We start from the raw sequence: 27539 nt of genomic DNA on the forward strand, positions 1-27539 counted from the left end.
CTGGGGGGGGGGGGGGTGAGTTGGGATCCCTTTTATGAGAGAAAAGGCAGGACTTCATTTTGGTGGCATTGAAGGTAACTAAGCTATTGTGTATCAGTCCACAAATTCTCAATCTGTCTTCATGATCTGTATCAACAATCCTAATATTATTTCTAACGTTCTCCTTTGCACTCTTGCCACTGTATCAAACTCATCATGAAAACCAGGAGACCAGACCTACATACAATAGTCCAATGAGATCTTTTCAAAGCTTTGTTAAGAAGAAAAAATGACTTCCTTATCTTTACATGTCAAGGTTTGTTTCAACATTGCAATTATCCCTTAGTTGTGTTTGCAGTCTTTGCTATAAGGCCTTCAAATTTAAACTTTCTATCTACTGAAATTCCAAGATCCGTAGTCTGATCAGTTTATTCTAGCATAATTCCACCAATATAATATGACATTGGATATCTGATAGCCATTTTCACATGCCCACAATTCCAGCCTATTCAAATCATTTGCAAGTACCATATATCCACTGCATTCCTCATTACTATGCCTGTCTTTGCATCATCAAATAGCTGTATGTTGCCCGTCAAATCCTTCCCAATATCATTAATGTACAGTTTGCATAACAGTGGCCCAAGGACTGATCCTTGTGGTACACCACTTGTTATTTTAAATCTTACAGACTCACATCCCTGGTATATCACTTTCTGATATGTCAGTAGGCCCCCTCCTCTTACCTGCATAATATTTTATAATCCAATCCCATATTTTTCAATTTATGCAACAGTCTTCCATGCTGTATCCTGTCAAGAGCCTTAGCAAAGTTCAGAAGTATCATCATGTATCTATATTCCCCTTGTCTAGCTCAACAATAACATTATTATAGAATTTTAGCAAGTTGCTCAGACATGACCTTCCCTTAAACCCATGCTGTTCATTACAAAGTATTGATTTTCTGTCAATCCATTTCTGTATGCTAGCTATAACAAACTTTTCTAAAATCTCCATCACCAATCCAGAGATGCTGATAGTTGGATACATCAGTCTTTGTGCCACTCTTGTGCAGCGGGATTACCATACATTCTTTCCACTCCTGTGGAATCTTCCTCCCCTGGTCTGATACTACTCAAATTATTTAGCCTGGTCAAAGGAATAAAAAGTTTAGCTGAGCATTCTTTTAGCATCTGTGCTGATATCTCATCAGTCCCTATTGCCAAATTCTTATTTAGTTTTTGGAACAGCTGTAGTACCTCCTCCTCATACACCTGAGTTTCTTCATCTAGTGAAAGTAGCAGAATGCAGTTTTGCATAGACCAGGTTGATAGCTTTTAGAAAAATGGCCACCATCTCTTTTTCATCTGTTGCTTACATACCCACTACATTCAGTAGTTATTCCTTCATATTCATTCTTTCTTTTATTTGCAGCCTAAGGACAGAATTTTTTTGGGTTGTCTTTAGCTTGCAGTGCCAGTTTTTTTTCAATAACAGTTGTAACTCTTCTATCCAGCTTCTTATACTTTTTAAATTTTTTAAGAATTTCTGACATATATCCATTTCACTTCTACTCTGTTTATTCTTTGAACTCTATGGACACATTCCGATATTGCATCATTAAATATTTTTTAAACGCTTCCCATCCAACAAATTATACCATGGTGCAGAAGCCAGTATATTGCTCAGTTGGTCATAATGTCCTGCTTTGTAGTTCAGAATGTAACCTTTTCTGAATGGAACATTCATAAACTTTATCACTTTCTAGTCAGTACAGCATGATCACTGCCACTAGCCAGAGGTAGAAGAGTCATGTTTTTAACTAGAAACTTTTCTGACACTATATAATCAGATCTTACACTTTTTGACCTTGAGAAGTTAATTTTGGCCTGTGCTGCTTGAGAAAGTTGTCTTGCAACAGCTCAGTAAATTCAGTTTCATTCTTCTCACGAGATTTCACCTGATCACCTGCTACCTGATCAATGTTTGAATAATTAAAATCACCCATGATGCTTACTCATTTCCCACCCATCATATTTATTTGAGACTGCATTTTATTGTCCTAGTACATGATCAGTAGCAACTGATCATGTACTAGGTCTCTAACAACACCCCACTATGTATTTGATCTTGTTAGACTCTACTCAACAGAAGGTTTCACACTCACTGCCATGTGGAAAACTGATACTTATACAGGAGAGGAGGAGACATGCTACTAATGATATTGGATGATTTGAATCCAGTTAGAGTAGACACCTATGACTGTTTACTGTAACTGGATTCTAATCATCTAATACTGCTAGCAGCACACTCCGTCCTTCTGTAAAATCTCGCGAGAAATTATTTTTTTAAGAGAATTTTCGCTAAGGATTTTCCAATTTTTTTGTCTAAAATTATAAGAAAAAAATGTGCTTAGTAAGATGTATAAATATAAAAGAATAAATTACTGTTAGAATGCACCTGCACTTTAAACTTGTTTGTAAAAGCTTAATAGGAGTTAAGCCGGATTAGCGCAGAATACTACCAAAATTGTAACATCAGGAGACCAGCGATGACGTCAATTCTTTCATTACTTCTGGCTAATCCAGGAATACTCTTACTTAAAAACAAAGGAAGGAAAATGAAATAAAAAGGTAATGTACCGCTTGGTCCTGGTTTATGGGGGGCTCCTTCCCTAGCTCCAGGATGATCACTCTTCCCACTGCCGATGCCAGATGTCTCTATGCTGGCAGCTCGCTCTAGGCTCCTGGTAGCTACGGCAGAACCCCAGTGCATCCGACAAAGAGAAAACTCTTGAGGATTGACCAGACGGAGGTCTCTGTGTGTGATACGGAATAAATCGGAGTTTCCTCTCGAGTTTGTTAGCAAGTAAGCCATTATTTTGTTTGTAGTATGTTATATGATTGTAACTTGAAATCGTAAAGGATTGAGAGAGGTTACTTGTTAACTGGCAGTTATATTGAATTTTGAATAAAGGAAGAACTTATATTGTTAAGTATGTCTAATTCATAAGTTGCTTGTGATAATGTCTGAATTAGTATCAATTAAGTATTCGATGTATTGGAAGAAAGTTAATGTAATCCCTCCTGGAATACTAGAAGTATAAGAAACAAGGCAGAGGAAATGGTTGCATTAATTGCATCTGTTCGCCCAAAGATTGTCAGAATAAGTGAGACGTGGTTGGAAGGGTATGATGTGTTTTGTGAGGATAGAAGGGGTAAAAAGGGAGGGGGGGGAGTGCTATTGATGATAGAAAAAGAGTTATGTCCATACAAAGTAGAGATGCAAGAGGGAAATAGTGTCAGTGGTTTTGAGGCAGTATGGTGTGAGATAGATGTGAATGGAATCAAACACTTGGTTGGATGTTGTTATAGACTAGGTAATGTGGATGGTGGTGATAATGAAATGCATAATCAAATTAGTCAAGCAAATAAGAAAAGGGTGATCATTAATGGGCGATTTTAATTATGGCAATATGGACTGGAATGATGAGATAGCAACTGGAAGTAAAGAAAATGAGTTTCTTGAGTTTTTGAGGGATAACTACCTCAGACAGTATGTAACAGAGGGCACGCGAGGATTGAGGATCTTGGATTTGGTCATCTCATCAGAGGATGTAATTATAAATGAGGTGTCAAATCATCCACCAATTGGTGAGAGTGACCATGAGGTGATTACTTGGGTGGTTACTAGTGAGGACCTATGTGAGAAAAGGGTATATGTGGAACTACATGGTGGGGGGTGATTATGAAGAGCTCAGGAGACAGCTTGCGGGTGTAGCATGGAATGAGGAGTTAGCTGGAAAAGAGATCAATGCAGCTTTGGGGATTTTCAAAAACTAGAAATATTATAGCAGATGCAATGTCTAAGCATATTCAAAGGGTGAGAAGGTTAAATGAGGTAGGTGTGAGATGGATGAATAAAGAGATTAAGCATGTTATACAGAGAAAGAGGGCATTGTGGAGCAGCATAAGAGGAGTGGAAATAACCAATTCCATGAGGCCTACAAAGACCAGGCAAGGAGGGTGACTTGGTTGGTGAGGGTACCTAAGAGAGGTATGAACAGCAGTTAGCTAATGAAGACAAAAAGAATCCTAAGGATTTCTTTCGATATGTAGCCAGCAAAAGAAAGAATGATTATGGAAGGATGACACTGGTTGCAGAAAATGGTATAAAGATAGCTCTTGCGGAATATGTGGTTGAGATACTTAATGAGCAGTTCATGAAGGTCTTCCAATCTTGTGAATGTGACTTCATGGAGAGATTGAGAGCAATAGATGATGGGGAGGAGAGACTGACTGTAAGTGAGCAAGAGATGTACGTAGAGTTAAGTAAACTAGATGTTAATAAGGCTGTGGGACTTGATAATATATCGCCACGTATTCTGAAGGAATGTGCCAGGGAGCTGACACCTGTCTTGACATATTTTTTTAATACAAGTCTTGCACTTGGTCAAGTCCCTAAGGAGGGCAAGATTGTGCCACTTCATAAAGGAGGTGATCGAACTCAAGCATCAAACTATGGGACTATCTGTGTGTCAGGTGTTGTGGTTAAGTTGTTGGACAAGCTTGTGAAAACTAGGATCCAGAGTTGGGTTGGCAACAATGGTATTTATTATCTTTGATGGACAGCATAGATTTACTAAAAGGAGGTCATGTTTAGTAATCTACTTACTTATTGCAATAAAGTGATTGTAATAAGTAAGCTCTTTTTTAAACAGTATCAATTCCTTACATCATCGTATAAAATTTACTATTGAAATGGAAGAAAACAACCAGTTAAACAACTAGGATCCAGAGTTGGGTTGACAACAATGGTATTTATTATCTTTGATGGAAAGCATAGATTTACTAAAAGGAGGTCATGTTTTAGTAATCTACTTACTTATTACAATAAAGTGATTGTAATAAGTAAGTTCTTTTTTAAACAGTATCAATTCCTTACATCATCGTATAAAATTTACTATTGAAATGGAAGAAAACAACCAGTTATCTTTTTTTTTAGATGTTCTCCTCATCCGGTCACCTTCAAATACTCTTACAACTACAGTTTACAGGAAACCAACATTCACAGGTCATTATATTCTTAAAGGATCAGCCCATCATCCTTGTCAAAAAAACAGGAATCATAAAATGTCTAATCAGAAGAGCCAAAACTAATTGTTCTACTTCTAATTTTCTACAGAAAGAACTTTCTACTACCCAACAACACATGAAACTCAATGGCTTTTCCAAAAAGAGTACTCAACATCTCGATTCTTATAATCCACCACAAAACAACAAAGATTCAATATGTCGAGTTCCAATTCCATATATCTCCGGGATTTCAGAACCTATCGCAAGAATTCTGAAGAAATATGATTTAACAGCTACGTATTCACCTATTAACAAATTATCTTCCCAATTTCCTTCTCCTAAAGACAAATGCCTAACTATGTCTCTTCCTGGAGTTTATCAAATTCCCTGCAACTGTGATCTCTCCTATTTTGGACAAACTGGACATTCTCTTGAAAAAAGAATCCAAGAATATCAATCTTCCATTCATCACAACAAACCTGAAAAATCTGGGGCTCAGCACGGGATTGAAACTAACCACAACATCCTTTGGTCAAAAACTCGCCTCTTACATAGATCCCGTTATAAATTTGAATGTTTGTTCAAAGAAAGCGTAGAGGCCTTACTCCATCATCCTAACCTGAATCGGAATGACTGTATATCTATATCAAAAATCTGGGAAAGTCTAATCAGGATAACTCATTAATTCATATTAATTTTGTTATTTAATATTATTAATTAATATCTTTATTTCAATCATGTTTCTGCTTAAAAATATTCCGTTTAATACTTAGTGATATAACATCACACAGCTTGTTCTATTTTTTAAATGATCTATTGTTAGTATTCCACCTTGTATTTTTTTAAAACTGTTCTTGTAGTGCCACTGAAGATAGTCTGCTATTTCCAGACCGAAATATTTGGTTAATTAAATATCTTTCTTGTGTTTATGTGCTTATATTATTCTGACTGTAAGTGAGCAAGAGATGTATTGGGAGTTGAGTACACTAATTTTCTTTAATCAATTTTTATATGCACTGTATCATATCTTTTAGTTTGATAATAAACATGTTTTTGTTTTGTAATTACCTGGTTCTCATTTCTTAGCCAACGCACTATCCTGAAAATATTAACGACTCTGCAGGAATAGAGAAAAGTTATGAGCACGACTTGCATATAGAGATATTGTATAGAAGTATTAACTTATTTTTTGTTATCTTCTCGCCCTGACTTTCATACTTAACAGGATCAATTAAGTGGCACAGTCATTAAGATGAAATAAATTTCTTAATTGATATTGTGCGATTGCTCAGGGACTGTTACGTTAGTTAGACTTATAACACGAGGTCTAACTAACCCCAGAAAAAATGGGGGGGGGGGGGGGCAAGAACACATTTAAGTAAGGAAGTAGATAGACAGATAAAAGAAAATAAAAAATTTACTTCTACCCTTACTAAAAATGTTGTACCTTTCACACTCAATACCAGTTAGTATGCGTGTCTCTGATGGCCAGATCTCACTAATGCTTACAATCTGATGTCGCAGTGTATTCACCAAGGCAACAATCTCTACTCCTTTGTTTCTGATATTCTTTACATTCAAGTATAGACATAATATATTGACATGCTTTTTTGTATACTTCTCTTTAGTCTGCATGACACATTTGGACAACTGGCCATTCTCCATTCATATGTGGTGCCTTCCTTACCTCTGAAGAAACATCCTTGGGCATAATAAATTTAGTTTAATCCTTCATCCAAGTGTGAGCAAACCAAGTTTGCACCTGAAAATATCTTCTGGACTTGGGTAAGGTAGTACAACACTGGACAATTCATAGCAAAGGTGGACCAAGCTGACATCACTCCTATCTCAGTATCTACCATAATGCAAAACACATCTCCTTGCTGATATGTATAATGTTATGCATTAAGGGAAGGGCCACTACCCAGACTGGTTTCAACCTTTATTGAGGTCTCTTCAGTGGGAACCAGGCCCAGAAATGGAGATACCAGGCAGAAGCAATGGCGAGGTCATCTTTACCTATAGGAGTTGCCAAAAGGTGTACCACCTTTTTATTAAATTACTCTGGATTTAGAGAAAGATGTTGAAAGTTTATTTTTCACTTGGTTAGACTATAATAAATTTAGTTTAATCCTTTATCCAAGTGTGAGCAAACAAAGTTTACATCTGAAAATATCTTCAGGACTGAGGTAAGGTAGTACAACACCAGGCAACTCGTAGCAAAGGTGGCCAAGCTACCATCCATCCTATCTCAGTATCTCCCATAATGCATAACACATCTTCTTGCGGATATGTATAATGTTATGGATTAAGGGAAGGGTCACTACCCAGACTAGTTTCAACCTTTATTGAGGTCTCTTCAATGGGAGTTTTCAGACACAAACTTTGTTTGCTCACACTTGGATAAAGGATTAAACATTAAACTAAATTTATTATAGTCTAACCAAGTGAAAAATAAACTTTCATCATCTTTCTCTAAATGTCCACTCTTCACCTTCATGTGGTGCCCTCCATTAGTAGGTATTATCCACTGGGTACTGAATGAATGAGGATAGGTGGCAATATAGAACTTAACTGTAGAATAACACTTAATACCAAAGTAAAAATAAATTCATTATGTAAATATTTTGTCTTACGTATCGTAGGACATCATCATCAGTACAAACAGCAAACAATAACAATAAGGAATTGAATAAAGAAACAGTAGCTTGCATGCTTTAAATTGGAATCCCTCTATGTATACAGTCGAATGTTCATGGATTAAAATTATTGGGTTGAAAATAATTAGTTAAAAATAAAATATATATAAGAGATTACACTTATATATTTTATTTTTAACAATTTTTATACAACTGAGACAGTTGTTATTTTGTTAGGTCTATTTACATAGTAAATTTATTTTTACTGTGGTATTATGTGTTATTCTATAGTTTGGATACTCCACAGCTATCATTATACAAGCAAATTTGGGACTTGGCTGACCAAACTGTACAAATTGGCTTAATAATGTGATGGTGCAACAAGATGAGATTTCATGCCATTTGGGACGTTGCCCAGTTAAAGAAGGCCCCTTTTGTGTTTTCGTCAGGAAAATAAGGCAAAAAGGAAAGTTAACAGTGAAAAGTTAGCTATTGGAATAGACCCAAGCCCAGCTTCTAGAAGAAAAAGAAACAAACCCACTTAATATAAGGAAATGGAAATTTCCTTTCCATTAATGGAATATTAATGTAAAGGAAATACTATGTGGACATAATCAGCATCACTGTAACAAAGAGGAAAATCAGGTGAGAAAAACATATTATTTAGCAAAATCAGGTGAGATTTTGCTAAATAATAAGCATAGGATGTTATATTTGGACCATTATAATCAAGGAAAGGAAGGAATAGTAATAGCATTTAAAACCAAGCATGAAGATAAACTTCGTGTTCAGTTTTAAATGCTATTTAGGCAGTTTTTTCAAGTAGAGTTATGTGAGCAAACTTCAAAATGGGGGGGGGGGACAATGAAACTTCTTTGTGCCTATGGTCCCACAGATGGTTCTTCTAAGAAGCAGAAGAATTTTTTTTGAGTCATAGAACAGGCAGCTGACAGAGAAAATAGAAAAAGTGGTCCTTGTCGGAGAGCTAAACAGCAGAGTAGAAAATGAATCCCATCAGGCATGTAGGAATGTTTTGGGAAAATTTGAGAAAAGGCAAAGCTAATAATAATGTAAAGTATTTGCTGGACTTCTGCTCAGGACATGGCTAGTCATTACTCAGGACATGGCTTCACCATGTTCCAGCATAAAAATGTGCATAAATTCATGTGGAGAGAAGACCCAAGAAATAAGAAAAGCCTCATTGACTGTATCATTGATATCTTCATGCTGGTTCAGGATACAAAAGTGTACTAGGATTTGAAATTGGAGGTGACCATTACTTAGTGCTAAGCAGGATAAAAATGGATATTACATTGAAAAGAACAGTATGTAAAACCAAAGTTTTAAAAAGAATTAAAGTTGAGCAACTTTTACAGGTAAAGTGTAGACTCCACTATACAAACATTATTAAAAGAAAAATGAAAGAGTTTGAAAATAAGAACCAAACCTTGGAGAGTCTCATTGGCAAACGCTGAACAAGACATTGAGTGATTCTGCTAGGGAGGGAGGTATGTGATGAAATTGCCTGCAAGTATAACAAAATAAGAAGTTCTGGAAAAGAATAAAGCATACCAAAAGTTCCTAGCAAATAAGTTGGCAAATGAACCAAAAGAATACAAAGGAAAATGCAAGAAAGCTGCATGTAAAATAGCTAAACAGAAGTCATGGGAAGATTTGGCATATAAGAATATAATAAATAAAAACTATAATAAAAAATAAATGTCAGGAAGGTGGCAAAATGTTCTGGAGGCTATTGAAAAAGTTTGAAATGGAAGAAAGAGTACTGTAAAAGGAATGAAAGAATATAAAGGTGATATGAAAACTGAAGATAAAGATATCCTACATGTTTGGAGTAATTACTTTGAAAGACTGTTAAACGAAACAAGCGGTAACAGAACCATACTAGAAAATTTTCAAGAGGAATGCAAAGAGGAATACATATCAATAGTAGGAAAAAAGCCATCAAAAACTAGAAATGTGAAAAGCCAGCTGAAGTAGATGATATTTGATCAGAAATACTAAATATTCGACCTGTGGGATGTCGAGGAGAGATAGTACCTTAGTACCTCTCCACTTGGACGGTCACACATAATTGTGGTTCAGATGGATTGGTTCTCACTGGACACCCAACTCTCACTTATGGCTCCAAGAAGCTACTATAAACTGGTAGCGGCCACACCCTGGTAAACTGTGTCGACCCACAGGATAAACTAAGTGAGGGGGTAACCAGATATGGCGATCTCAAGCAGCGATTATATTCAGTGAATTGGCTGCAAATAGTGTCTGTACTCCATGTTAGGAATGGCTGAATTCAGGTCAAGGAGTGGTGGTTGACACTTGACAAAACTTAACCATTGAAACTGAATGAACTCTAACCAACCTAAAGATGCATGCTGGCTTGAATTGCCCAGTCAAACAAGGGTCCTGCCCACTATTAGGGAACCAAGATAGTGAAGGCAAAAAATATGCTATTGTAACAAAACATCACCTAGTAGACAGGAAAAACATAACAAGCATAGGAACATGGAATGTAAGACCTCTTCACCAGGAAGGAGCATTGGAAATACTACTGCATGAGTTAGACAACTACCAATGGGAAGTGATTGGACTCTGCAAAACCAGATGGGCTGGAAAAGGAGAATTCCACCATGGACAGTACAAAATCTTACCTTCAGGTAGGGAGGACAACAAACACCAAAAGGGAATAGCACTTATATTAAAACCAAAGGCTCAAAACTCTCTATTGTCTTACAATCCTATCTCACCTAGGATAGTTAAAGCAAGATTTAAAACATCAGTTGGATCACTGACTATTATTCAAGTATACTCACCAACTTCGTGATCATCAGAAGAAGACATTGAGAAGTTCTATATAGATTTGCAAAAAAGCAGTACAACAGACATCAAGTCAAGATCTCCTAATTGTAATGGGGGACTTAAACGCAAAAGTAGGCAAAGACTGGGATACCTGGCCAAGAGTAATTGGAAATTTCGGGGATGGAGAAAGCAATGAACGTGGTGAAAGACTGCTAAACTTCTGCTCAAATAATAGACTAACAGTAACCAACACTCTCTTTAAACAACCAAAACCCCCAAAGAAAATTTTTTGTTTGTGTGTCTGGTGATATCCAGACACACAAACCAAGAATATGATAGACTATATTATTGTAAACCAAAGATGGAAATCAAGTATCTAAATTGCAGATTCTTTTCTGCAGAATGTGGATCAGACCATAAGCTAGTATTAGAAAACCTAAGAATAAAGTTAAAATCTGAAAGCACTTTTAGAGTCAAAAGGAGACTGAATGTAAAAAAACTACAAGACAACAATATTCTAAGAAAATATCAACTAGAACTGGATAAAAACCTAAAGGAACTACCAAAACAGAATATAAACATCGAAGAAGGTTAGTGCAAATTAAAGGAAATGATATTAAAGTCAGCAGAAAATACAGTAGGTTATACAGAAAGAGAAAGTAAAAAGGATTGGATCTCGAATGAAGTTAAAAGATTAAGCGATCAAAGGAAAAACCACAGAACTATAACAGAAATGAATATAATAGATTAACCAGAGAAATTAGAAAACTAGTTAAAAGAGACAAGAATTCTGGTTAGAAGAAAAATGCAAATTGGCAGAGAAGCTATCAAAAGAAAATAATCTCCATGGATTATAAACAAATAAGCCAAATTAATAAGACACGGACAACAAAAATGATAATGATCAAAAACAAAGAGGGACAACTAATTGAAAATAAAACAAAAAGAATGGTCAAATGGGAAGAATACTTAAAAAAAAATCAAAAAAAATCAGCTAACGCCTTTTTATTCCAGGGAGTAGGCGAGGCCATTTATTCCTATCTAACTTTTGGAGACTGAGTAGGCAGTTATGGGCAGGAAGAATACTTTAGAGACTTATATAATAAAAACAGCTCCCAGGATATTACTATTCCAGCCACTGAAATAGAAGAGGAAACAGATATCTTTACTAAAGAAATAATAGCGCACAGCATAGAAAAACTTAAAACTAGGAAAGCACCTGGTATTGATGAAATACACAGAATTCTTAAAAGCAGGAAAGGAACCATTTTGGAACCATTAAAAATATTATTTGACATGATCTACAAAAATGAAGCAGTGCCTATTGATTGGACCAAATCAGTTATAACTCCTATATATATACAAAAAAGGAGATAAAACAGAATGCAATAATTACAGAGGTATTTAGCCTCCTCAGTATTCCAAGTAAGGTTTTTACGAAAGTACTCCAAAAACAAATTAAGCCATATATAGAACTAGCATTAGGAGAAGAACAAGCAGGTTTCAGACCAGGATGAAGCACAATTGATCATCTATTCATCTTAAGACAGCTAATAGAAAAGACACTAGAGTACAACCAAAGTTGCTACATAAATTTCATAGACTTTTGTCAGGCATTTGATTCACTCCGTAGAAGAGAACTATGGAAAACTGTGGAAGAATTTGGAATTCCCAACAAAACAATAAGAATAATAAAGAATCTGAGAAATATGAAAATGCAGTACGAGGACACCTTAACCAACTGGTTCCACACAGAGAGCGGAGTAAGACAGGGATGCAATCTTTCACCAGACTTGTTCAATCTTACACTGGAAGAAGCAACCAGTAAGGCCTTAAAAAATAAAGACTCCAGAATCAAACTATATGGGAAAAATGTAACAAATTTAAAATTTGCAGATGACATTGCATTACTTGCAAGGACAGAAGAAAATCTACAATGAATTTCTGATAAAATAAAGGAAGAATGTATAAAATTTGGATTAAATATGGACAAAAAATTTGCATAATCTTTGTTTATGCAAATTTCCTATTTGCATAAACAAAGATTATGCAAATAGAAAAAGAAGCATCAATCTGAAAATTGAAATTGATAGTAAGAATCTAGAGCACGTAGAAAACTTCACCTACCTTGGAGGAGTTATTGAGTACAGTGGTGAAATTACAAAAGATATAAACAGACAAACAGTCAAGCATCCCAAAGTTTTGGACGACTTAATAAAATGTGGAAGTCAAGAGACATCAAACAAGTAACAAAAGTAAGAATCTATGGAAGTGAATGCTGGAATCTCAAAAAGGCTGAAGAGAAAAAATTATTAACTGCTGAAATGGGCTGGCTAAGAAGATTACTCTAAGTGTTTCTGCTGGATAGACTAAGAAACGAAGACATAAGGAAATGAATAAAACAAGAAATAACAATAATAGACAAAATCCAAGAAAGAAGACTGCGATGGTTTGGCCATGTGACCAGAATGGGAACAGAAAGACTACCAGCTAAAGTCCTGAATACAACGATGGAAGGTAAAAGATCCAAAGTGCGGTCCAGAATTAGATGGATAGACAAAATAAAAGAGGACCTGAAAACCAAATCACAACAAGCGACACCAAACTGGACAAAATTGTTCGGACTCTCCAGGGACAGACAGAAGTGGGAAGAGTTCATTTAGCCTCATCACACACACACATGATGGAAGATAGAAGAAGATGATGATTAAATATGGAGGTGTAGAGAGGCTTACGTGTTCGTTGTACATGTTGATTAATTTTGATGGTATATATTAGAAGCACACACTAAGTAAATAATTATTTATTGACTTATTGTTGATATTTCATTGGTGTTATAACCAGCATCTTCAGAGCATGAAAAACAGTTTGTCACAATATGCGAGACTACAAGAATATGGTGAAAGAATGGGACTAGTTTGAAAAGACTGAAGTCCTAATTAGGCACCCTCTCTGTTAAAAAAACAGAGAGAGAAAGAGGGTACTGGTTATGTCTTAAGATGACTGTCTCCACAACATGTCTAGTTATGTCTTAAGATGACTGGGAGACAGTCATCTTAAGACATAATTAGTATCTACTTTCTTTCTCTCTGTTTTCTTTCTTTTATTTTTTTTAACATGGAGGGCATCTAATTAGGACTTTAGTCTTTGGTTGTTGCTATAATTGTTCAAACTAGTCCCACTGTTACACCATATCGTTATAGTCTCACATATTGTGACAAACTGTTTTTTGTACTCTGAAGATGCTGGTTATAACAGCAGCGAAATATCAGCAGTAAGTCAATAAATAATTATTTACTTATCAGTCTGCATTCTAATATATACTGTCAAAATTAATCAACACTAAATACAGAGCTATAAACGTTTTGCAGTGGCTGTACTTGCATAATTCAGAAGGCCTGGTTAGGAGGTCAAATTCCAGATGATTGGAGTGGAGCTCTCCTAGTTCCCCTAGCTCTCCTAGAGGAATTTCTCTACTAAGTTTTCCAGGTAAGATTTATGCAAGCATACTTGAAAATTTGGTGAAAGAAAAACTTGGAGAAGAACAGGCTGGGTTCAAGCCAAATAGAGATTGTTGTGATTAGATTTTCAGTTTATGACACATAGTTGAGAAATCATGGGAGTATGACAAGGATCTGTATTTAAATTTTGTAGATCTGGAAAAGGCTTATGACAGGGTGCCCAGGGAAAAGTTTTCTAAATGCTACAGTTATATGGGGTAAATGAATACTTAGTCTTTATTTGAGTTGTCAGCAGTTAGAATTGAAGGAAGTACAGGAAGATGGTTTAATGTTAAATCTGGTGTCAGACAAGGATGTACATTATCCCCTCTTTTATTCATTATCTATATGGATGACATTATGAAGGAAAGTGGTATTAAACCTGATATCAAAATTAGAGATGTTAATGTCAGCTCTTTGCTTTATGCAGGTGATGTTATACTTCTACATAAATCCACCAAGTCTGCAAGATTCCCTGACTAAATTGAATAACTATTGTAATAGATATGGTATGAAGGTCAGCAATAACAAGACAATGAAAATGGGCAGAAGCATTGAAAATATCAACTGCATTTTGAATGGAGAATATATAGAACAAGTAAAACATTTCAGCTACTTAGGCTGGATTTTAGTGAAGATGGTAAATTAAATATGGAAATAGACAACAGAATCAGCAAAGCTGGTATGGTAGGAAGTCAACTGAATGAATTTATATGGAATAAGAGAGAAATTAGTCTAAACACTAAATTAGCTATATACAATAGTGTTCAAACCAATTTTAACTTATGGATCTGAGAGCTAGGTTAGAAGTAAAACACTTGACCAAAGACTGCAAGATATGAGAGTTCTGAGAAAGATTAGGGACACGAACAGATGGTATCAATGGCAATATTATTAAAAACAATGATAGGAAAGAACTTGACATTGCTTTCCTAATGTAACCTTGAGGGTACATGGCAGAAATTTGATTATGAGCTTTATTGAAATAACAATAAAACCTGACAAGTTTCACAAATCAGACTTACATGATTAATTGATGAAAAAACTAGACAAAATAATTCCATGACACATTTTTTGCAAATTTCAACAGCCTAATATACATATCAGAATGAGGACACAGTTTGATTAAATAACATGCATCAAATTGAACAAAGTAAGTTATTGCTATCATGCTCTTGGGATAATCCATATCATATTCCAGATCCACTATTGTTAGATTCTTAATATAGACCAAACTCCGAGTAAATTAAATCTTGGTTTTTGTTACACTTAAGCTACAAAGCATTTCTGAGGCATCTTTACATTTTCTTATATAACAGTTATAATGAATGGATGTTATTGCTGTGTTTTGCCAAATTATTTGGTGGCTAGTGTTTATTGTGTGAAAGGCTAATCCTGATCAATGCCCTTTTCTTTTTTGACATCATCAGGGGTGCAAATATCTCCAGATTAACTTGTCTGGTTCATACAGCAAATGCCCAAAGGGCAATGAATTTTATATACTCCTGGTTTCATTATGGGCAGATGTGGAGATTTGAGTGGATGCAAGAACCTAGATATCTTGTACATCAGGATGGAAGCCACTTTAACATCATAATTATGAAATATTGCTGCAATCTTGTCTGTAATATTTTTTATGTAGACTAAGTTATTATTATTAAAAGAACACATAAGATCACAGTAATAACTTTTTATTAAAGGTACAGATATTTCATACTAAAACTAATAGTACATCTTCAGTGTCACACAAACAGTTATAGGAATGGAATACAAGTAACGAACATTCTGTGGATCACCTATTAAAATACAATTGTTGCCGCGTGCTAGGAAATGATAGAAATAATAATTAATAAATAGATAAATGCAGGCTAAGTAGACTAGACATAAATGTAGACTAAGTTGATTGTCTTTAAACATACTTTAAACATATGCTCTTCAGGAAGAGCATATGTTTAAAGTAATAACGAAGATCTTGATTTCTTTTCTTTTTTCTGTCATACTGAAGATGCTGCAGGCTCTGTCCCTGTAATGCTTTGATCATGTCCATCTTTTGTAATGGAAGTGGTGGTGTTGAAGGAGCACAGGGGAATCTCCCAGTTGTGGTTTTCTATATACTGAAAAAGATTCAACTGTTTGTTTTTTTTTTTTCTTTCGATACTTCAAGAAAATGTCAAGATATTGTAATTTTCTGTGATCCTCATGCTCTATAGTAATTGTAAGTTTTTTGAAAGTTTATTTTTCACTTGGTTAGACTATAATAAATTTAGTTTAATCCTTTATCCAAGTGTGAGCAAACAAAGTTTGCGCCTGAAAGTATCTTCAGGATTGGGGTAAGGTGGTACAACACTGGGCAACTCGTTGCAAAGGTGGAGCAAGCTAACATCACTCCTATCTCAGTATCTTCCACAATGCAAAACACATCTCCTTGCGGATATGTATAATGTTATGCATTAAGGGAAAGGCTACTACACAAACTAGTTTCGACCTTTATTGAGTCTCTTCAGTGGGAGCCAGGCCCAAGTGGAGACACCAGGCAGGCAGAAGCAAGGTCATCTCTACCTATAGGAGTTGCCAAACGGTGTTCCACTTTTTTATTAAACTACTCTGGATTTAGAGAAAGATGTTGAAAGTTTATTTTTCACTTGGTTAGACTATAATAAATTTAGTTTAATCCTTTATCCAAGTGTGAGCAAACAAAGTTTGCGCCTGAAAGTATCTTCAGGACTGGGGTAAGGTGGTACAACACCGGGCAACTTCCCTTAATGCATAACATTATACATATCCGCAAGGAGATGTGTTTTGCATTGTGGAAGATACTGAGATAGGAGTGATGTTAGCTTGCTCCACCTTTGCAACAAGTTGCCCGCTGTTGTACCACCTTACCCCAGTCCTGAAGATACTTTCAGGTGCAAACTTTGTTTGCTCACACTTGGATAAAGGATTAAACTAAATTTATTATAGTCTAACCAAGTGAAAAATAAACTTTCAACATCTTTCTCTAAATCCAGAGTAATTTAATAAAAAGGTGGCACACCATTTGGCAACTCCCATAGGTAGAGATGACCTTGCTAATGCTTCTGCCTGCTGCCTGATATCTCCACTTGGGCCTGGCTCCCACTGAAGAGACCTCAATAAAGGTCGAAACTAGTCTCTGGATAGTGGCCCTTCCTTTAATGCATAACATTATACATATCTGCAAGGAGATGTGTTTTGCCTTATGGGAGACTCTGAGATAGGAGTGATGTTAGCTTGCTCAATCTTTGCAACGAGTTGCCTGGTGTTGTGCCACCTTACCCCCAGTCCTGAAGATACTTTCAGGCGCAAACTTTGTTTGCTCACACTTGGATAAAGGATTAAACTAAATCTATTATAAAATTGTAAGTTTGGGTTTAAGCTGTTCAGGTAATCCTTAGATTGCACAAATTCTTCTGTTCTTCCCAACAAATAATGAAACCACTATGGTTTTTTTTTTTTTTTTTTGATATATTTCATTGGCTTTCTTTTCCAAGTTTTCTATAAATTATTATTATTAAGAGAAACCTCCAGGGAGTCAGAGACTCATCAAGGGAATTAGCTAGAACTAGTGATGGTAATGGTGTAAAAATGTAGTGGGACTGCACCATTTGTAATAATTAAGACTGTTATTTTGTTACATTATATTCTGTATTCTAATTTTTGTACTTCCACTACCCTGCTTTGTCTTTGTTTTCTCTTTACTTAATTATCGTGAACGGTCGGCTGCTTTAACTCCCGACTGCTGCCATTTATTTATTTATTTTATATCCTATTTCTCATGCTCTATGGTCTAAGAAATTTATTTGTTTAACAACTGCACCAGTTAGACTATATATTGAGTGTGAAATGATAAGATCTTAAACCAAAGACATAGCAGATATCGTTCGTATTCCCCGCTTATTTTATTCTTACCTTAAACTAGTTGTGTAGTGCATTGACAGAATCAGTCCAATGTATTGTTCACAAACCATTTAAGTAAAAAGGAATTATTTGCAGGATGATTCACATATATACACAATGTCATTACAATACTCTTGCTAGTCTCAATTCCTTCTAATTTAATCTCAGTTCTAAGCTAATTCACAATCTAGCATAATATTAACTGAGTATAAGGCATATCTTGTTGAAACCAAATTCAACAGTAATATACATTATCTTGATTCTTTAAAGATACTTGTGATATTAGGATTATAAAATATATACACATTTACACAACAATATTATTTAATTTGCCAAATATTCTTATGTAAATGTGTATATATTTTATAATACATTATCTCATTAACATACGGGGATGATCTGAAAAGTTCTCAGCCTCAACCATAGATGACAACACTATCAGTGAGATTTTTTTATTTTTTTTTCTAAGTTGGTACATCTGTCATAAGCATCAATGTGAAATTGCAAGTCATTCTATCAAGTAGTTTGTTTTATACAGCTGTCTGAAGCAAACGTATCCCTTGAAATGGATAAAATTGAGTATCATGCAGTTATAAAATTCTTTTATAACTGCATGAGAAAACCATGTAAAAGAAGGTTTAATGCCAAAAAAAAATTCATTCGAAGTTCATAAAAGTTTATGGCCACTCTTCTTCTTTTTCAACAATTAAGAAATGAGCTGCCAAGTTTAAATGTGACTGTACCAGCCTTGAATCAGATGATCCACGTGAAGGATGTCCAAAAAGTATAACAACACCAGAAATCATTGATCAAGTGCATGATATGGTATTGGATAACCGGTGATGAAAGTTTATTTTTCACTTGGTTAGAGTATAATAAATTTAGTTTAATCCTTTATCCAAGTGTGAGCAAACGAAGTTTGCGCCCGAAGTATCTTCAGGACTGGGGTAAGGTGGTACAACACCAGGGCAACTCGTTGCAAAGGTGGAGCAAGATACCAACACTCCTGTCTCAGTATCTCCTATAATGCAAAACACATCTGTGCCAAAGTTGGCACACCATTTGGCAACTCCTATAGGTAGAGATGACCTGCTAATGCTTCTGCCTGGTAGCTCAACTTGGGCCTGGCTCCCACTGAAGAGACCTCAATAAAGGTCGAAACTAGTCTGGGTAGTGGCCCTTCCCTTAATGCATAACATTAGGCATATCCGCAAGGAGATGTGTTTTGCATTATAGGAGATACTGAGACAGGAGTGTTGGTATCTTGCTCCACCTTTGCAACGAGTTGCTCTGGTGTTGTACCACCTTACCCCAGTCCTGAAGATACTTCAGGCACAAACTTCGTTTGCTCACACTTGGATAAAGGATTAAACTAAATTTATGATAACCGGTGAGTTCAAGTGTGTGAAATTGCTGAGACTATAGGCATTTCAAAAGAGCATGTAGGATATATTTTGCATTAAGAATTGCAAGATGGGTGCTGCACTTGCTCACAGCAGATCAAAAATGCACTCGCATGAAAATCTCTGAACAGTTCTTGGACCGTTTTAACAAGAATAAAACTGATTTTGTGAGTCGATTTATGGATGAGACTTGGATTCACCGTTACACACCAGAATCCAAATGGTGGACCGAAGCAGGTTGTTCAGTGCCAAACAAGACAAAGTCATTTCCATCAGCAGGAAAGGTCATGGCATTGGTGTTTTGGGATGCTAAAGGCATTTTGTTTATTAATTATCTTGAAAAGGGTAAAACAATAACTGTGGAATATTATTCTGATCTTTTAACCTGACTAGATGAATTTTTTCATCTAGTCGGGTTAAAAATACCTGGTTTGCAGAAGAAAAAAAATCATCTTTCATCAGGACAATGCACCTGCCCACAAAGGTGTTTTAACAATGGGAAAATTAAGGTATTTGCAGTATGAATTGTTGGAACATCCACCCTGTTCCCCAGATTTGGCTCCCTCTGACTTCTATCTCTTCCCAAAACTAAAACTCTCCCTCGCTGGTCAGCATTTTTCTTTGAATCAAGAGATGATTGCAGCTGTAGAGGGGTATTTTGCAGATCTTACTGAGAACCACTACAGGAATGGGATAATGGCACTGGATCTTTGCTGGAATAAATGTATTAGTCTTAAGGGAGATTATGTTGAAAAATAAAAAATACTTTTGAAATTATAAATTTGTTTTTTTCTTTGTTAGGCCGAGAACTTTTCAGACCACCCTCGTAGACACTTGACATTCTTATTCAGCACACAGTTGTTCATGTTAACCTTTTGTTCATACATAAGTCTTCCTCTTGTTGTTCCTTCTGCTTGCTTACTCATTCCTGTTTTCCTGCTAAATTTCTTCCTTATCAGAGTTGTTGACTATACCTTGCCTTATAGGACCCTTAACATGGCAGCGATATACAGCTTCTTCCTTTCAAGACGATCGACACAGTAGTTCTCACGTGGTGGCAATCCCAGGTAGAAGACTTAGAACCTATGACTAAGTGTGTGGAATCGGCTAGTATTAGATGTGTGGTGAATAAGAAAGAGAGATGATATCTCCCTCAATGAGGCCTTGGACTCTCTGGAGATTCTCGTATAATAATATTTTAATAGTATAATATAATAGTATAATAGTATTAGACCATCACAGACATTCACTTGAAGAATCAAGCTGATTTTACCATTTGTCATTGAAGTTAAACAGTGGAGGTCTTCCATTTGATCTTTCCCTCTTTTTTTTTTTCTGTGTCAGTTGTTTAATAATATTTAGTATTAATATTAGCATTAGTACGAAAAGTTGACGTTCATTTAAAAAATCTTGCAAATATGTATGAGATCATAATAAAAATTTGAACCTCGGCAAATAGGCCAAACTATGGAAGTAAGGTTCCTCTCCTGGAAACTTGGATTTTTTAACTCCATAACTAAGAATCAATTCTAGAATTTGCCCTGGTTTAGTCAATAAATATATATACTTGTTAGGGTTTAGGACCATGAGATGGTGTCAGCTGTCTGTTGCATTCTCTTTCTACCTATCCACCTGATGTTACTGAAATCATCATATGCATTGGGCAGAGGCATAATACTTAAGGGGCATTATAATGACTGTGGCTCACCAATCTTCCAAAAAGTTAATGGAGCTTTGTCTGCCTGCCCTCTTTGGGAATAAAATGGTTTTTGAAAATAGGCAAGCAAAAAGCATACAGTAATTGCATTTTTATTAATAAACCAGTTAAACAATTTTATATTTTAGATAGCAGCCACATCCTCCAAAAGGTTGGAAATGTGTAGTACATGAAGTGCTGTAGGGTAGACCAGAATAGATTAATTGGGAATGCTGTTCTGGAGTCTAAATGTGTTTTCAAGTATTTCATATTTTGATGTTTAGACTTATATCTTGATTGTTATACTCAAGGCAATTTTAGGAATGAGATGACATTGTAGATGATATAACTAAATAATTTAATTATTTCTTATATTGTGCTATCTTGTGTGTTTGATTGGGCTTTCTTGGCAATTGGACTGATGGTCCAAGATAAGTGTTTTACAGACTTAAGACAGTTTAATGCATCCGAAGTTATTCATATTAAGATTGTTTTTAGGGCTTAGCAGATTCGAGGAATGGTCTTTCATACTTTGCTTGCATGATTAGCCGAGAAGTTAGCGTACCCACTCTCAACCAACAGGCTGCAGGTTTGAATCCCGCCATGGGCATGGATGTTTGTGATTGTCGAGATGAATGTCATTGCCTGTTGGGTGTGAGACCCCCCCCCCCACATGTTGGAGGCCTGAAGTGGCTTGAAAAAGTTCCATGTTTGGTCTCATGAGTTGGGTTCCAAACTATACAAAATAAATAAATAAAATAAAATTGATAAAAATAGTGGGGGGTTATATTCCTAGCCTGCCCACAGTACAAAAATGTACAATGGGCAGACTAGGAATAGATTTACAAATAACTTTTCATGGTGGGAGCAACATAAACTTGTATTTGTGTTAAGAGAAAACAACAACAAAAAGAAAACCCAGCTTTTTCTAGATTATATACCAACCAGATGAATCTTTGATGTTTTTTGTCTACAGAAAACCTACACATTCAAGCAGATCCATCCATCAAAAGTTACACCACCCCTAACAGTATGACATCATAAAAGCTTTGGTTAACAGACCAAAATTTATTTGATCTGATGATAATGCCCTCACTACTGAACCTAATCAGATGCACAGTACTTTCTTAGCCATTGATTGCAGTTTCTGTCAGATTAAAGAACTCTGTATTGTTAATTTGATACTCTTAAATTATCTACACATAAACACAAGAAGTAATATTTATTAAATATACTGCCAAATATTTCAGTTTGAAACTAAGAAACTATGATCAGTGTCCGGAACAACATTTTTTACAAGGTAGAATGCAAACAAGTGAATTGTTCAAAATAGTACAAGCTGCATGATGCTAAATCGCTAATAGCATTTTTCATTGAAGAAAAGGTTGATCATAAAAGTGATAAAATAATTATATAATTTATATTATCATCCAAAAAAAAATAATTTATAATATCATACTAAACAGTATGATATAATTTTTTTTTTTTTTTTTTTTGGATGATAGGCAGACAGTGCTCTTAGGTATAGTGAGAGTTGAGTATATTTGCATCTAGTTTTTCCTCTCCCAAATGCATCATGACCAAAATTAACACAGTATCCTATTCCACTGAAGATATTACTCTTCACCTGTTCTGCTATTAGCCCTACAAATCCTTAGTCTGTCAGTAATAGAACCCAATTCTCATATCTGAGATGATGTGATACAATAATATCCCTAAATTCTTGATGATGGCCAGAAGACAGTTTGTCTAATAACTCTATATTTTCTGCAGATATTAAAATCATTTCTGTTCCACAGAACTGGAATCCATCATTTCTCCATGTTCTGTTAATTCTGTAATAACATGAGCTAATCATCATGTATTCATTCTGTATCCACAGATCTTCAAACATGTTTCTCTTTTATTTCATTCCATTTATCTTCATTCTGTGAAGCAGTTTGGCTCATTACATGTTCTCAAGGAAAACAGCATCTATCCCAGCCATTTGAAAAGAATAATAGGTGTTGCCACATCTTGTAGATGTAATTTGTGTGTTTGTAAAGACATCAATAAGAGAAGAAAAAGCTAATTGGACACCATTTGAGGCATGGGGGACTGATTACAGAAATAATGGAAGGGACTGTAGAAGGAAACGAGGGCCACAAGGTAGACCAAGAATTTCATATATAAATAACATAATGATGCTAACTGGTACTAAGAGTTATGAAGAGATAAAAAGGAAGTCACAAGACAGGATGTTGTGATGTGCTGCTATATTTACCAATTTTCAGATTGATACACCAAAGAAGAAAGAAAATTTATGAATAATATTGTAGGAATTACTGGCTAACTTGCATTTAGTTGAGATGAGATATAAAGGTTCCTACTGGAATTTTATGCTAGTTTGTTATTGTGAGTGATTCACTATTGTGGTATTTGCTGTAGTGAGAATTATTTATAATCATATTAAATGTTGTTTATTTATAATCATATTAAATGTTGCTCTTGTGAAATAAACAAACAGCACCTTGTATTCCTTGTTATTATTAAAGTAAGCATAATCTTTGGTAGTTATGCAAGTTTGTAATGCATTACATTCAAATGTATTTTTTGTAATTTAGATGCTTTTCAAGAACCATGGGGAACATTGATGCATTCAAGAGAGCAGTATTGCTTACAGTACGAATCCACCTATTTTCTTCAGTTAGGAAGAGCTATGGACTATTTATTCAGTTTTGCTGTTTCAATAGCAGCACAAGAAGCACTCAAATACACTATTCTGTCAGGTAATTAACAATACTTCAATTAATTTTTTCATTTCTCCATGACCATATGTCTCTTTGGTCTGAATACTAAAATTAACAGAAAGAATTCTAAACCAAAAAAATATTCATATTCAAGTAACAATACTGTATAAAACCAAAATGAAAGTGAATTTCTAACTGGTAGTTTTTTCCTTTGATCGTTGTTGGAAGTTTTTCCACTTGGTTATACTATAAATTAAAGATGCCAAGATATTATATTCTTGGTTTAATCCTTTATCCAAGTGTAAGCAAACAAAGTTTGCACCTGAAGTATTTTCAGGACAGGGCAACTCATATATAGAATGTCTTCACATCATTTAGTATCCAATAATGCAAAGCACGCATCTTTATGGACGTGTATAATGCTATGCATTATGAGAAGGATCACTGCCCAGACTAGTTTCGACCTTTATTGAGGTCGCATCAGTGGGAGCCAGACCCAGAGGTGATACCAAGGTTGAAATAATGCAGAAATCATATTTCCATATACAAGTAGCCAAAAGGTGTCACACCTTATTATTAAAATACTCTGGATTAAACCAAGAATATAATTTCTTGGCATCCAAAACAGTAGCACTTTGTGGCTGTGATTGGTTATTGTGTCAACCAATCCAATTAAATGTTGTCATTTGTCATGAGTTGCTGTTTTTGTTTTCTGAGTTTCATCTGTTTTGTGTGCATGAAGTGTGAACTGATGTGGTAGACAAGTTTTTATATATAATTTTTGATGAATTTATAACTTTTTTTTGCCCATATTTACAATGGGAAATAGTATTGTAGTAGAAGGAGGTAAGCATCGTTCTCCTCTTTAAAATTTTACACCTTTGAGTAATTCAAATATACCAATCAAATATAGCATTCTCCTTCATTATTGTTTTCTAATATATACTTAAAACAAACACATTGTTCCCCACTCTTTGCAGATTTGGTTACAATTAATTGATAAAGTATTCAAAGTTATCCTACAATTAATTGCATTAGACCAATTAAGATGAGCACTGATGTGCTATACACTCTTAAAACTTTCATCCATCAATAAAAATGCAGTCATACTTTCAAACTGATGTGAATTTTGTAGTGTGAGTTGCATAAGCAACAACAGCACACCCAATTGAAATGGGCATGCGGCACCATTGGTCATGATGTAGCCATTTCCCTTATCCATTTCATCTAAAAAAGTGAATAATTTCTAAGACAAGATCTACCCTTCTTGCCTGTGCTTTGTAATGCTAGACTATTCAATTTAAGTCTGAGCATATGCAAAGTTCCAAAGGAACAAAAAGAGAAAAAGAGAGCCCAATTACATAAAGGAGATTTCTGAATGATGTAACAAATTGTAGGCCAGTTAGTGTCTCACGACTGCCAGACTTGTGTTTTATTATGCAGTATAGATGGCTTAGTTAGGGGCATTTCTCTTGCACTTTGCCATAAACACATGGGATGATATCTCATACATTCCTGTGGCTCTATTCACATTGAAATTTCTTAATATCTCTAGTTCATCTACTTCTATTCTCATATTGATCCTTCTTACATCAGTCACTGCATTGTCTCCACCTGGATGATTCACAGAGTGATCACACAGCTGTTCTGTTCAACTATTTCTTCTGTTTCACCTCCCTCCCATCAATGTTCATTAAAGTTATCCTTCCATAATCATTCTTCCTTTTAGTCACTGCATAGGAAAAGAATTCTTTTGTTTTTCCTTAGGTCCACTGTTCATGGTCTGATTTTCCTTCCTCACCATGCCAACCATTTTTGACTGTACTTTGTAATGCTTAGGCATTTGTTGATCACCTTTCTCTTTATTTCTTCCAAAACATTTTTTTTTTGCTATTGGAAATCCTGTTTAATGATGCTACTCTTCGATTTAACACTGACCTTATTTATCCTCCTGATAAATAAGGCAACTTAAATAGAAATTGGAGGGAAGGATGTTAGCAGTGCATGATTGTAATTCTGCTTTCAATAAATAGTCCTTATCTAATTCCTTACCTTGGTAACTATTTTCTTATCCCTTAACTGTATTGAAATAGTTAAGAGTATGCAATCTAATACTACTTTCTTTAAATACTCTATTTTCTTATGTAGTATTAACATTCTATCTCAGCAGTTTCTTATGCTGTGGCACTGCTTCAAGTTGCCTCTTGAGCCTGTCATAATCACTAGCTTCGTCATTCCACATATGACCTTTCTTCATTGAAAATATGACATGCTTAGCCACTTCCCACATTAAGACTGCATGATCACTCTTCCCAATTGGAGGCAAAGATGTTATAATGGTTATGGACAAATTCTCTGATGCTGTAACCAGGTCCAGTACTCTCAAATCCTGAGTACCTTCCATCACATGCTGTTTAGATAATGTCCTTTCTTTCTTTAACTCTTTTCACATAGTTGAAGTACTCCATAATGGCTGATTTTCTTCTGCTTGTTGAACTAATTTCCTGATGTATATTGTCAATAGCCATTTAGCAGAAAACCAGCTATGTATATCCTGTTGGCTTTTATATCTCATACTAAATAGCATCAAATGCATTACTTCCCTCAACTTGACCTTCCTGCTGGAACTTTTTTGATAGTTGCAGTTCTGGTGTTACTTTAGCAATACCTCTACCCTGGTCCCATTTTCTCTGTTCTTCTCTGAAAACACAGATGAATGTATCAGCATGTGTGAGCTGACTCACCTGCACACATGCAACAGTATTCTCAGTTAACCAAGACTTACAAATGCCTGTAATTATTGGCCATTTCATGCTAATTAATTCCAGAAATTCCTCACTGTTATTTCAGACACCTCTGGCATTAGTAACAAGCATTGCGATATTTCAGTGAACCCAAAAGTGTCCTTAAATCTTTTTAACATTTTAAAAATATTTTTAATTTTTTTCTTATTCAGATTTGAGAAACTGCAGTTTACATTCTGTGAACTTGAACTTTCTCATTATCTCACTCATCTTGAAGGAGCCTGCATGCATGTTCACCTGGATTCTGCCTAATAGCTTTAGTTTTTGCATATTGAAAAAAACTTTCTCCAGACTCCTAACTCCAAATTCATTTAAGTGCAATCCATCAGGCATATACAGTAGATGTGCACTATAATGAGTTCAATAGGCTAATGCTGTTTTAAGCTCATCATTGCAAACAGTGAAAGTTCAAAACATTTAGTAGATAGTTGATTTTCTAAGCAAATCAAGTCACAATTCATGTCCAATGTTTTTTTTTTTTTTTGCTGAATACATAAATATATTTTTACCATAATCTACTCAGCACAACAGCAACATGTATTATCTGCATTGGCATGACATTTCATGTTAAAGGAGGTAACTGTGTTTTTGAGTGGGAGTAGCTTGATGCAGTGTTTATGCTAATTAGCTCAATATTCAGCTGCTAGGAGTAATTCTATAGAAAGTATTCCATACATTTATACATTTTGAATTAAAACTAGAAAATAAAGGAGGAAACTAGAGTATTTTTTTTCGTCATATGCAGTAGAAATTACAGTCCCCTCTCCATCTTATACAGTAATTTCATAGAATTAAATTTCTCACTTGTATCCTCATGTACAGGATACTATGAGAGTACCGTACAAAAGTTCACATTATTATTAACTTCCTGTTGACAATTTTCCTCTAACTTAACTGTCAAGACTTGTTATTATGTTAAGATAATATCATCATCATCAAATTCCTGCCATGTACCCACCCTCAAGGGGTGTACAGGATATGA

General features: G+C 35.2%; 1 protein-coding gene across 1 annotated transcript in view; it reads left to right on the forward strand.

The window, feature by feature from the left end:
- LOC150105381 (transmembrane and coiled-coil domain-containing protein 4-like) overlaps nt 1-27539 on the forward strand; it is a 298911-nt gene that overhangs the window by 170019 nt on the left and 101353 nt on the right. Inside the window, exon 9 of the mRNA XM_090393942.1 lies at nt 23628-23792. Within this exon, the coding sequence (XP_090250068.1) occupies nt 23628-23792 (165 nt within the window). The remainder of the gene's footprint in view (nt 1-23627; nt 23793-27539) is intronic.

The sequence above is a fragment of the Typopeltis vanoorti genome, chromosome 6 (assembly GCF_054136105.1).
Source record: "Typopeltis vanoorti isolate ZY-2024b chromosome 6, IOZ_Tvanoo_1.0, whole genome shotgun sequence".
NCBI classification, from domain to species: domain Eukaryota; kingdom Metazoa; phylum Arthropoda; class Arachnida; order Uropygi; family Thelyphonidae; genus Typopeltis; species Typopeltis vanoorti.